Source organism: Plectropomus leopardus, chromosome 11, assembly GCF_008729295.1.
Source record: "Plectropomus leopardus isolate mb chromosome 11, YSFRI_Pleo_2.0, whole genome shotgun sequence".
In the NCBI taxonomy this organism is placed as follows: domain Eukaryota; kingdom Metazoa; phylum Chordata; class Actinopteri; order Perciformes; family Serranidae; genus Plectropomus; species Plectropomus leopardus.
The window spans coordinates 14,707,157-14,720,680 of NC_056473.1; the positions used below are offsets into that span (position 1 = coordinate 14,707,157).

The 13,524-nt window shown below is 39.8% G+C and overlaps 1 protein-coding gene across 1 annotated transcript in view; it reads left to right on the top strand.

Annotated features, from left to right (window-relative positions):
- Positions 1–13,524, top strand: part of LOC121949780 (pleckstrin homology domain-containing family A member 7-like) — a 192,272-nt gene that overhangs the window by 73,359 nt on the left and 105,389 nt on the right. The window contains exon 4 of the mRNA XM_042495539.1: positions 8,586–8,669. Coding sequence (XP_042351473.1) covers positions 8,586–8,669 — 84 coding nt within the window. The remainder of the gene's footprint in view (positions 1–8,585; positions 8,670–13,524) is intronic.

Here is a 13,524-nt window from a genome sequence, read left to right on the forward strand (position 1 = left end):
TCAGTGCCGAAACAGGTGCCAGAATCAAACAAAAATAAATAAAAATCTATGTACAATATACAGTGTGTCTGAGCTCAGCTTATTGGTGCAATTAGTCTTGTGTTGGTCGCAACTGAGAAACCCTGCTGAAGCAGATGGAGCTGAATTTGTCCTGAAAAATTTGGCTTCAGATTTGAGAATTCAAACTTACACTAATGGTGAGAGAATGGGCTCGGTTTGATTCATTTGCTGGATTGATGTGTTGCAGACAGTCTGAGGAAATGATTAATACTAACATGTTTCAGTGCATCAAGCTTGACATCTTTTTATTAATGACAGTCTGTCAACGTGCAGGTTAAATGTGAAAGATCTGCTACTCTCTGCATCGACTGTATCAAAATCCATGGAGGGGAAGTCAACTGCTTGCTTATGAATCACATTTAGGTTGCATGTTGTACCAGGCTGATATTTTAGCCTTCGATGCCCCTTTATGTGTCTCACCCACCCTTAGCAGCTGCAGACTCTGAAAGAGTTCACATTTATACGTTGATGATGCATCAGTACTATTGCATGCAACTTTATCTTTTAGTAGTCCCCTGTCAAACACAATTGGCTTCCTGTAACTTTATCACCATAAAAGCCACTCCATGTTTTGCCAGTTGAATGCTTTCGGTGTGAAGCAGCTGCAGTTGGAAATGCATAAGCATAAGCAGTAACAGCTCTGACACAGCTGTAGAGAGCGAAGAGTAAAACAATGAGGCTGCTATCATTGAGATAAAATTACAAACACTAACACTGCAATACAATGCTTTATTTCCTGCGAGTCATTGGTGCATACATTACATAGGTAATGTGAATTCAGTTGTGGAATGGCGGACCCCGCCACTAACAGTAAAAAACTTGCTTACTGTATCGAAAGGCAATTACTTAATGTAAGGGTTATTCTTTTTTTTTTTAATTGCTGTTGTGCTGTCCTGTTGTGCACCAGAATTGGTGACTACCAGATGTATCAGAATGGTATGTCTAGTTAGCATCTTTTATTTGTTTATTTCATTTGTTAGCTTTTTGGCTAACTGGTAGTGGCTGACACAGCGTAAGTGGTGAAACACACTGTAATATCTGCTACGATGGGATGTTGGTAGATAGTGGAAGGAAGCTCCAGGGTCCTTTTTGTATCCAAAAACTGCCACTCTTCTGTGTTTGCAGTCAGATCTTTCACTTTGCTGTGGTAAACTGTTGATATGTGTTTCCCATATAAGACACCGATTTGGCCTTCATATAAGGGATGTACCTAATCTAGCTGCCCGGCCATTTGCAACTTTGCACAGATGCAAGTCAGTATCATCAGACATTTTTGAGGAAATAAATAGAAGAAAAACGCATGTGAGTGGAGTGCAGTTGAGTCTTCCTTTTGTTGTTTGAAAAAGCAGTTTTTTAGAAGAATATTTCTTTCATTTTTGAACAAAACCCAAGTACTGTATCAACTCTAGTATTGAAAAAACGTCAAACTGTACCCCGCCCCATGCATGTGCCTCCTTAGACTCAATCAATCTATACTACAGAGTCGTCACTGCCACCCTGCAGGTAAAACAAACACCTTTCATGGAAAGCTGCTTGCATACTGTCAGCATCGAGTCGGCTAATTTAATCAGTGGGAGTTGGGCATGTTTTTTTTTAGAGGCAGCCCTTTTAATGATATGGTTGTTATGCAAGTCTCTCATGGTTGGAGAGCTAACAGGGAAAGGTGGAGTAGTGCCTCAGCTGTCCTTGGAGATTAAAGTTTATGAGACAACAGAATTGTTTGGATGAGTGGGATACATTTTTACAGCTGCACAGTAGGCTTTTAGCTGATGCTGTGTTTCAGGTGCACTTACCTCTCTGCTGCAGTGGGCTGCAGCAAATAATATGAGATATAATACAGGATGATCACGGTGAAAGGCTGACCAGAAGCTTTGAATTTGAAGCCTTCAGGCACTTATATTCTCATCTGACCCACAGGGTCTGCATTTAGATGCCTTTATAAGTTTCTGTTCATGTACATACATACCTCATCACTATCTCTTATAGCTTCACATTGTGAATTGAGACAGTGTACCGTAGTAGTGCTCTAGGTACTCACTCACAAAACCGAAATATCTTTGACTTTGACATCTCAGGATCATGTAAAAATTATATAATAACTGTGTGAAGGGCACGCAAAGGGTTGTACAGAGCATATTTTGCCAAAATCAGCTCCCTGCGGGGGGAATTTTGAACCAAAACAGTACATTTGTACTTTTTCTTGGCATCCCCTGTGACCCCGCCGCCTAGAGGCTCTGCCCACATTCAAATGAATCTCAGAGCTGGTGTTTTTTCCACAATGCCTGATTTGGTATGAATGCAGCCTAACATGTTTTACAGTGCTGAAGAAAACTTCAGGAGTCGGCTGATAATTCTCTTTGGGTTCAAGCCATCCCCTCACATCTCCCATAGTATAGTATATTTATTTGACCCGAGAGAATGGATTTGTGCAGCTTTACCTTTTTTGGTTACCCCCTTTCCCTTTACCTACCCCATCTAATTCTTGTTTGTCATCATCCCCAAAGACGGGCAATGAGCTTGACAAACAGTCGCACATACACAGTATATGCAAATAGCAAAAACATTAGTAATGGCATGGAAAAAAGCAACTTTCCATGCATGTCTTTTGTCTGGATTGCCTTCTGGTCTGTTGATGTTACTGTTGGTCTTGGTTCTTCAATACCTTTGCGTGACTGTTTCTTTTTTATGAAATGGTCACTTCAGTGAGAAGCTTTTGCTTTTGAGCAACTGACAAAAATGTGACATTCATTATTTGTGTTTCTAGTCACTTATACTTTTCTCACTGTGAGAATAAGAAAAATCTACAATGGACTCAGAGATGTACATGGTACACTGTGAACATGTCTTTTATTACCTATGGTAAAGGGCATTGTTAATAGGCTGCTTTCTAAAGTGTTAAGCGCTACTTTCAGCATGTTTTCCTTTGTAGTTCAGGACATCGTTACCTCAGCCTGTCTGAAGTGACACTATCACATCTATAACGCCTCAAACTGTTTTTAACTCCACTGCAAAAGGAAATCACCGTTGCTGATAAACAACCTCTCAGGACACTGACACATTGTTTCCATTCTTATTCTGTTAGCCATCAGATGTGGATTTGCCAGACTCCCAGGAGAGGCGCTTCATATATCAGCAGAGAAATAAACAAGCCTTTGTGTTAATGTGCACGATCGATATCAAAATTTACTGCTCAGCTCACTAAGAGGATTTAAGGTGTCCTCAGCGGTCATAAATACCTCTTCACCATTTAATAGTCTGGCAAGGAGATCAGAGTTAAAAGGTTTAACATATTGCATTTAATTTCATAAGCTCTCCATGAATTCTGCATGCAGCTATTAGCTCTTACACATTTGTGTGAATGAAATATGGTTTTATGGCTGTCATCATGGCATGATTAACATTATTTTTTCACCCATGGGTGTCATGTGTTGATTTATTGTACATGTCATAGCATTTTGTTTAATATGTATTAAGGCAAAGGTGTTTGAGCATTGTTTTCATTGCATTAGTAAAACTGATTCACATTAACATAGTAAAGCATTAATAAAATCCAGATGTTAATGGTGCATTAATCTTATTAGCATAATTTTCTACTAATGCAATTTAAGCCCCTATTTATGTAACAATTCCCTGCCAGTGTAATTCAAATTTTCTAATGTAATCCATTCACACGATCCAATAATGACCTCCTCCATGTATATTTATACCTTTTGAAAATGTGTTACTGTAGCCATATAATTTGACAACAACAACCAATGCTGACAACAATGTTAATAAAAAAAAGGTTATGGTATGAAATTTGTGTTTTTGTTTAAGTGGATTACCTTTAAAGACCTAGACACACAAGGACTGCTTGATTATGGCAACAATTATAACAATCATGATTATTTAACAATAATTTAACATGATAACTCACTCCCTCTTTAGTCAGAGCTTTCCTCACTTCAGTTTTTCTTCTCGTGCATTAAGTTAAACTGCCATTTAGATGGATTTTTCTCACTGCAGCAGATGCAACATACATGACATCACCTGCATCGACCCGGGTAGCTGTTTCACTGTAATACAGTGCCGAAACGCTGGGGCTGCTGTTAATCGTGAGCTGTTGGATTTTCTACAGCTCTGCACAGAGAGTGTCTCAGTCATAACTCATGGCTCAGAGGCCTGTCAGGACTATCTGTTTTCCTTCCCGTGCTACAACTGATCGATTATAATTCCATCCTATTCAGACAATTATTAATTCTTGGAGCGCCTCAGACTCAGCCAGAGGGCTCCTTGGTATGTTGAAACAGTGAGCGTATTCCCTTGAGGAATGCTACTACCTAGATCACTGGGTGTTTTTGTCCTATAACACACACAACACACACTCCAGTAGCATGACCAACAGCATCTCCAGTACTGTGCTCCTGTCTTTCCCTTGTAGATTGGGAGCAAAGGTTCTCCATGCCCCATAAGAGTCCCCTGTGGGCCACCGTAGGTGATTCCTCAGGACTTACGAAAGCTATAAATTCTTTGCATTATAATCCGGATGTTCTTTTTTGTGCTGAATACCTGACAATCGAGCACACAACCTGCAGCAGCTGAGAATATCTATATTATGCAGCCAGCCGTCGGAGAAAAGGCCAAACTCTTCCAAACCTCCAGGAGAAACTAAATTCAATAACCAATACAAGTTATTTCATGTGTTAGTTGAACCTTTTCTGACACACATTTCTGCTGTTTTCCTGGTGATGTCGATGCTGCAAACCTTCATAACTGCATTTGCAATCCAGTGCAGAGGAGCAGAGCTGCAGGACCGCCCCAGGCCTGCAACAAAATGTGATAAACCAACTAGTATAGTCACATGACTGTCTCAGTTTTTAATTTAGCTTTTTTTTTTTTTTTTTAAAAAAAAGCATATTGGTTAAAGGTGGTTAAAAGGTAAAAAGGGCCCAAAGGGGTATACTTGGGTATTTGATTGACTAGTATGTCAGTCGATTACACCCACATCAGCACCCTCTGGGCTTCACTGTCACTTAATTTGGGGGGGGGGGGGACAAGATAGTGGCAAAGTATGCTTCCAAGCACTCAAGAACTGAAGGCAAAATATCCAGGATCCAGCAGGATTATGGAAAAATTACTGGCCTGATTTTCATGAAATATGGCGGAAGGGTGTAGCATGGGCCAAGAAAGAACATGTTAATGTTGGAGCAGATTCAAATAACATTGCAGGAAAGGGTGTTTGGCCTTAGCGGAAGGCTTTGCACAATGCACAACAGACGTAAAGAGGAGTAGCAAAATTGTGGATTACGTTGATTCCTGACAGACTTTTGTTCTGTTAGTACAAATATTTTGACCCCAAAAATAAGCATGAACCAAAGAGAAGTTCTCACACTTGACCATTTTTGCCTTCTGCATCCTCTTTTTCCAGTCTGTGTAATATGACACTCCCACTGATCTCGTCAAGATTCGCACTTAAGGTTCCAGCTGAGAACCGACGTTTTGGGATCCGAACCAATTTATTTTAAGTCGAAATGCTCTGAACGGTTCAAGTAGAACTGAACCAGTTCCGTGTTGGTAAAAAAAAAAAGGGGTATCCATGCCCTTTTAGTTAGTAATGGTAATACCAGCAGTGATGGTAGACAGAAGGCAACACTAACCAACAGTAGTGCATTTAGATGTGACCAGTGTCATGTGAGCTGTTGTGCTTAGGTCTCATGCTGTGAGCTAATATTGGCATTGTAGGTCCCTATTATGGAGCCTGCTGCTGTCATGTCACTGGGTCTCCAGGGAAACCATGTAGTCCTGTAGGGTTTGATCTTCTGCTACATCAAGCATCAGTCCTTGCAGTGTGAGTAATGTGAGCTGCTACAGAATGGAAAATGGTGCAACTACATGTTGATTGTGTTTGGAGACGGGGGAAAGGTTTCTGAACCTTTACACACACAAGGTGTGTTTGCTGAGAGTGCATGGTGTCCCTCATCAATGTGGTGCTTCTGTTGGTGACTGCCAAGCAGCTCTGCAGGGGCATTTCAGGACAGGGGCAGGAACTTTGGTCAGTATTGTGACTAGTGATTCTGTGGACAACTGCACGCAGCACTAATGCAATTCTTATGTTTGCGGGGCCCTGTTTGTACCTGCAAATAAAATTCTTGACAGTGTGAATACATTAGATTAAAGCAGGTTCCTGACCTTTTTCGTTAAGGGATGACTTTTCTGTCATTGAGTAAACTGGCAACCCCTGACATAGTGACATAGTTTAGGGATATTTCATGTTATATTCAAATAAAAGTCCAGCACAACTGTTTAACTGTATAATTTACTCAAATAGTGAACAAAGGACTGCAGGAAGTTTGCCTAAAATATGCGATTTGGATGATTTTTGAGCAGGTTATTTCCTCCAAATTGCATCAAATATGAGTTTTCTATATTTTTAGGAACATTTAATACAGTAGTTTGCATCATGTATTTGTTCTGAAATTTTAACAAACATAGTTAGGCCTCTATTTAAGAAAATCCTCTGTTGTATCCTCCCTTACATTTGGCTATTGTTGTATTAGCTCTTTGGTTGTATTAACTGCGTACTTTTCAAATGCAGGATGAGTTTGTTAAGCAGAGTTAAAGCTCCATAAATATAGCTTGTATTCAGGTTTTCATCATGCCCTTATCCTGAGATTTTTTAAAATTTATATCTTAAATAATAATCCATAGCCAACTATACTTTTTAAAAATGTATTACACCCCTTAAAAAGAAAAACGACTCTTGACTCTCCCTAAAGCTCTTTAGCAAGCCTTAGTGAGGGTCGGGTGAATTAGTGAACTAAGGGGTATATTTATTGCGTTGGCAGGAGAAGTGCTAATAGTTTAATGCAGTGGCTGTGCATTGTGCTTTAAAAGTGGGTTCCACTTTGAATGGACCATCAGTGACTCGTGAATGTGTGTGTCTTTATTTTGAAATACAGTAAGTTTCCAGCACAGAGCTCTTATGTTGAAGTGCCGTTTCTGTTTATTTTTGCAATATGTTTTATTTTTTTTGTGTTCGAAGCCAACATGTTTTTTTTTGTGAAATAAAATTGAAGTTGTGGTCAGAGTGTGGACCTTGAACTAATGACTCAAGAGAAATTTGGATCCCGTGACTGGACCAGTTGGGAACCACTATTAATTAGGCATATTTTGGCAACCATAACTTTCGGAGCAAACTAGAGGTTATTTTCACTCCTGTTTAATTTCTGGTCAAAGCATTACTTGTTTAGTCAGTAGAATGTCACGCAATAATGCAAAATGTCTGTTAAAGTTTCTAAAAGGTGACATCTTCATGATGCTTGTTATGTGCAAATAAAATTCCAAATTCCACTGGCCTCTCCTGCTTGACCTCTGACAGTCCGTGATAGACAGATCCACTTGAAATAGTGGGAATAGGTGACGACGACTGGTACCACTGCACCTGCCTTACTGACAGTTTTGGGGCTGTGTAACCCCTTATCAGATGGGCTTTTCCAGTCATTTTGATTTCACTACAATTTTATGGGGGTCCACATGGGGGGCAGGCCCATCTGGCATTTGCCAAATTTGCCAATATTGCCAAATGCCCTGTCTCGCAATGCTAATGAAAGTGAAAAACAATCCACCCTATGAATAAGATCTTCCTCAAAATGTAATGGGTTCTACCTTGGCCCATGCTGCGCCCTTCCACCAAGTTTCATAAAACTCTGGCCAGTTTTTTTCCGTAATCCTGAAATGAAAACATAACCACCTTGGCGAAGGTAATTACCCAATATTATATTTCCAATTTTCCTTTTGAAAGACTGTCATCAAGTTGACAGGTGAGAGCAAGGCAGCAGCACCACGATCCTTTAAAACCTTGTATTTTTTGTTTTCTTATGAGCTGTCATATTTTGTAGCAGCAGGTGTTTTTTCTATTGGCGATGAACACCTGAGTTAGTCCAATAACCTCTTTGTTTATTCACTTCAAAGCTGTTGAAACTTTAGTCGAAACATCATCATCATTGTCAACTCTCAGCTGTGAAGCATTCAAGCTCCTGTTGAATTGGAAAACAGCTCACACACACACACACACACACACACACACACACACACACACACACACACACACACAGTGACCCTCCATGCCACCCGTGTTGTTTACCCTGTCAAATGCTTTCACACCCTGGCTGAGGCTTAGAATGACTGACTGAGTCTATAACTGATGGAGGCCCAGGCCTGCACTGTCCAGCAGTTTGTGCTGAGCCCAACACTTTGGTCTACATGGGCTGCACAGGACAGTTTGGGTGTGGTGTGGTGGGGTGGGTGTCCCGCAGCCAGCCCTCACATTCTACACAGGGCTGGGAAAGTCAGGGACGAAGGCCCATCAGGGTGGAGAAGTTGGACAGAGCTTCTAAGGCCGCTAGTCCTTTGGGGAATGATCGGCTCGTGTCTGCTGTTCTTGTGAACACAGTGGGTGGGGGAATCCGGAGTGATAGCCGCACAGTATTTGCAGTGCAACCGGGGTTGCTAATTTTGTCTCCTCTCTCCTCCCTCTGTCACTTCAGTCATAACCAGAGGACCACCGCGTTTCGCCATCCTGTGAGCGGACAGATTTCTGCAGAGAACATGGATTTTATCCTGCAAGAACAGTGAGTATTTGACTTTGTTACTTCTCTGCTTCCCCCAACAAACAAACAACTTAGCTGTTGATTTAAAAAAAAAAAAAAAAAAAGATACGTTTCTCAAATTTGTCTATATATCAACACTAAAATTGACTATAATGTTTTTGTATTTTCATCTGTGATTGGAATGCCATGCTGTGAACTGGTTATTTTATTTTCTTTAAAGTGTTGAAGTGATGCTGAACAGTGAGGCAAATCTGAACGGACTAAAGTGCTTTCTGTTTTTGTAGTAACAACTGTTTTTTGGTTTGCTTGACGTTTATAGTTTTGTGACCTTCTATTTGACTTTGAAAACATCTTAACCATGCCTCAAAGTTATCATTTACATATTTGTTCTTAAGGGTAATAGGTTATACTTCTTTATTGAGTGGGTTTGTGGCAGGTTTCTAAAGAAGTTGAGGGTTGCTTTAAGTAAAGATGTGGGCCTTTCATTTCTCTGCTTTTAAAATAAAGAAGTGAAAGGAGAAACTGTTTGTGGATTTGTCAAGGGCATGCAGCGCTGTTGGAGTGTTCGCTGTCTGGTGATGTGAAAGCAGGATTCAGTAAAATGTTTCTCTTCCATTAGAGTTGGAAAGTGCAGCTACATGTACTTTTAGTTGCACCTGCCATTCTCGGTTTTTAAATGTCTTGCTGAGAGTTAGAAGAAGTATGATACCACTCGCATATTTGTCTCATAATACTGTGTTGGCTTAGATTAGCATAAAGACGGCAGGCAGTAGAGAAAACACCACATGGTGATATGAAGACTCCAGAAGTTCACTTATCCAGGCTAAGAAATGGTCAGGCACCTTACCGCTTGTGAAACTACAACTTGTCGCTTTTCACCTCATTTTGTGTATTGATGAAACAAAGACGATCTAACCTGTTCATTACTAAGCTGGTAGCCAGATTTGTTTAGCTTTGGACAAGGGATTTATCTGCCGCACATCAGCCCATTTTGCCTTGTTGACTGCCATTGGCCTGTTGGCAGATAAGACATTCACTAATGCCAGGGGCCGATGTTTTTCTGTTGGGTCACTTCAATTTTGTTGCAGGCTAAAAAGCACAGCATAGCTCAAATCTAAGAGTGTCCCGTCATACTGTTGTCCCAGGGACAATAGAAAACGTAAATGGGACATAGAGATCGTCCCCAGGATTGCTGTTGGGACGAAAGGATGCAGTAAACTCACTGTCACCATTTCAGGGATGACACCCTACAAAGTAAACAACAACAAAAAGACATCTGTGTCTGCTTTCCGCCAGATTGTTATAATAAGTGTCGGTATCGGTATTAGTATCAGCTCAGAGTTCAACAATTCGTGCATCTCTACTTTGGAAAGGACCAGGCTAGCTGTTTACCCCTGTTTCCATTGTTTATGCTGAGCTAAGCTCATCAGCTGTGGACTGTAGCTTCATGATCAGTGAAGCAAGCATTTCCAGGTGCATGGAGAAGGAAAAAGTCAGACTAGAGTAAAACTCCACTTGTACACTTGTAGTGTGCAAAAAAAGCTATATCCTTTAACACCAGTGTGTTTTGGCCTGTGGCCATCGTCATGCTCAGTGGACAGTAGTCATTGACCCACAGCCCGGGTCCTGCAGGTTGACCCATGGGTCAAGCAGTTTAGGTAACCTTGTCATAAAATATTGCATCATTCTGAATAAGTTACTAACTTACAGAAACATTGTGCAATAGTCAAACTTACACTTCAACTTCCAACTTCTCTCCCCGTCTCTGTCACACAACAAGCATGTTTATCATCAGCGCTGCTGAGTGCTGTGTTCAGGTGTTTCCTTTTTCAGCTTCTGGCTAGGAAAATCTGTTAAAGTCCGACATTTTTAAAACTCTCCCAACTCTCCCAATTTTGTGTAATTATTAGGGCTGTGAAACACGAAAGTTTTAAAATCATGATTAAATGCAGAATTTCAATAGTTAATTGCATTTTTAAATTATGAAAAACAATTTTGAAGTCTATATTGAAGCAATTCTTACCAGATTGCCTTGATAGGAATCAAATGACAGGCAAAAAACTAAACAGGACTAGCATAAAGTGGGCGTGTCTGTAAAAGGGAGACTCATGGGTACCCACAGAACCCATTTTCATTCAGATATCTTGAGGCCAGAGGTCAGGGGACGCCTGTTAAATGGCCATGCCATATTTCCATTGCAAAACACTCTAATTATGCACCTTAATCGCATCACGATTAACATGTTAACGCTGAGAGCCCTAACCCCTCTCTGTCCACACTGAGTCTGTTAAATATGCACCTCTGTAAAGTCATGTAAACAAACCACTGTACCCGTCAGCTTTGTGCTCATATATATATGTATATATGACATAACCACATAAAAGATGGGTGAATACTTGTTGTCCTTCTACATTTGTACTTTTTAAAACAGAAAACACATGTTTTGTATTATGATATTTACTGAAAAATGACATACAATAGAGCCAACAGCAAGTAGGTCATTACCAGAAACTTCTTTTCATCTGTCAGGCAAATAAGTGTGATTCCAAAAATGTAGAGCTATTCCGTTAATCCTAAAATAGAGGGTGTTATTGTGTCAACAGTGCAAGATACAAGGATTCAATATATATCTGTGAAAGATAGTTGAAAATATTGTCAACTTGTATTTTCAACCATTTTAAAAGAGCACAAAAATTTGTCATGATACTATTTTTTAGATTATGGGTTAGCGGTTAGGGTCAGGGATGATTTCACACTTGATGAAAGATACTTGATGAATGCAGGTCTCTCAGGAATAAATGGGTTAGAGTGCTTATTCACGCCTGTTCAGAAGACATTGAACTGCAGGGGCTTTGTGTGGGCAAAGACTTCCTGCCAGTGACTAAACCCAACACCAGACGTTCACCACAAAAGAGACCATATCTAAGGTCTTAGTTACACTAGATGGAACACTCTCTTCTTTTGCTGCTCCAAATTGTGATGTAGGTCAGTAAGACTTTAGACTTTGCATAAACACATCCTCAAGCTTGAAAATAGAAAAACACCTCTGCTATAATCCAAAACAAACAAGAAAAAAAAAGGTTTTGAGGAACGCTTGCACATGGGGGTTTGTTTGTTAGTGGTGGTTTGGGTTTGTCTGCCCCACAAAAAAAATGACTCCACGTCTTGCTCCTGGCACTGTAAACCAGTTTATGTGGAATATAGCTCAGATGGCAGTGATACATTTGACAGTTTCCTCAACGTTTTCAGTCCACCGTCTAGAAACCGACTGTAGCTCTGTGTATTTCCAGGCCTGCTTCCATTTCTCTCAGCTATTCAAATCTACCCGCATACCTGTACACCCTCGGGAGGGGAAGTCGAATTTGAATGTCAGCTTGCAGAATATATTTGGTGAGGCCATGAAACTTACACAAAAGCTCAATTGAATTCATTCCTTTTGCAGCAGTCATGGTGCAGTTGAACATTTATCTGTATGTAGAAATGGAGGGGTCAGACTGCCGTGAAAATGTTTCTGTGATGCACAAAATATCAACGGTAACTAAACAGGGTATTTTCCTGTGACCTTCAAATTTTTGGTCCTTAAGCTGCATATTGTTGTTAAGGCCTGAGAATTGCTTTTTCCAGCCCTAGAATCATGGCTGGAAATGCTTTTGTTGATTATTATGTTTTTTTGACAAGAGGAAACATTGTGCTGCCCTCTGTGAGCATGATGATGCCACCAACCATGTTTTGTTAGGCACGTTGGTTTTTATGCATGCTAAATCCTTTTTCTTAAATGCATTTTTTGTGGTCGGACTTAAATTGGTCTTGTCTTGGTTTCCAATAAAGACCCCAAATGTTGACAAAGCAGTCCAGAGAGGATCAGTTTAAGGAACTGTATGTTTTTGAGCTATACATGAATATTATGTGATTTCAACTCAACACCGACTTGGCCATTTTTATGTTGATGATATTATCCTGTTTGCTTTTGGTTGTTTTTTCCACATTTTATGTATTTATGTACTGGTTTTTGCACAATTTAAAAATACACAAAATTACAATGATAACATATGATGTATAGTACTCGGAGAGGCAGAAAACCCAGTGGGCTTATTTGAAGCCTCCACCTAAATATGTTAAAATCAGTCTTACTCAAAAGATAAAAATGTTCGAACAGAAAACAAAATAACAACGTACGAATGGTGGTGAACTAATAACTTAAACATACAACAAAAACAACAGAAAAAAAATTAAACAGAAAAATGTGAGTATGTGAATGGTTTATTATGGCAGCATGCTATTTCACACATTTGTCAAGAAAACGAACAAAAGTAGACAGATTAAACAAACCAAAAACATGCACATGCAGAAACACAAAACAAACTAAATAAAAAAAAAAACTTGAAACATCATATTAAACAGAAATGTGATGTCACAGGATAAAAACACTAATACTTACATCAGCCTGTTTTCATTGTGGTCTTGGTTTGCCCCCAAATCAAGACAATAACACAGACTGCTGTGCCTCTGCCTCATTACTGACTTAAGCTGTCATTGCAGCGAAATGCCATAAAAATTGTGTAGTGAGCTTTGAAAACAGACAGTTATGATGCCATGTACATTTGCTAATTGGTATTGAAAACAAAATGTGCATGGAGGCTCTCGCCTGCGAATCTCCTTTCCTCCTCCGCTTCCTGTCTGATTTTTAAACACACTAACATTTTAAAAAAACAGTTTAAAGTTTCAAAATAATAACTAATTTATTCAATCAAAAAACACCCGTCTGTTTTCATTTCTTTAAGGGACATTGTAACTAACAATAATTATGCAGTGCCCAATACTGTAATACCGTAATATTTTCCGAGACGGTTGTCATACTGTGCAAATCGCATGCCAT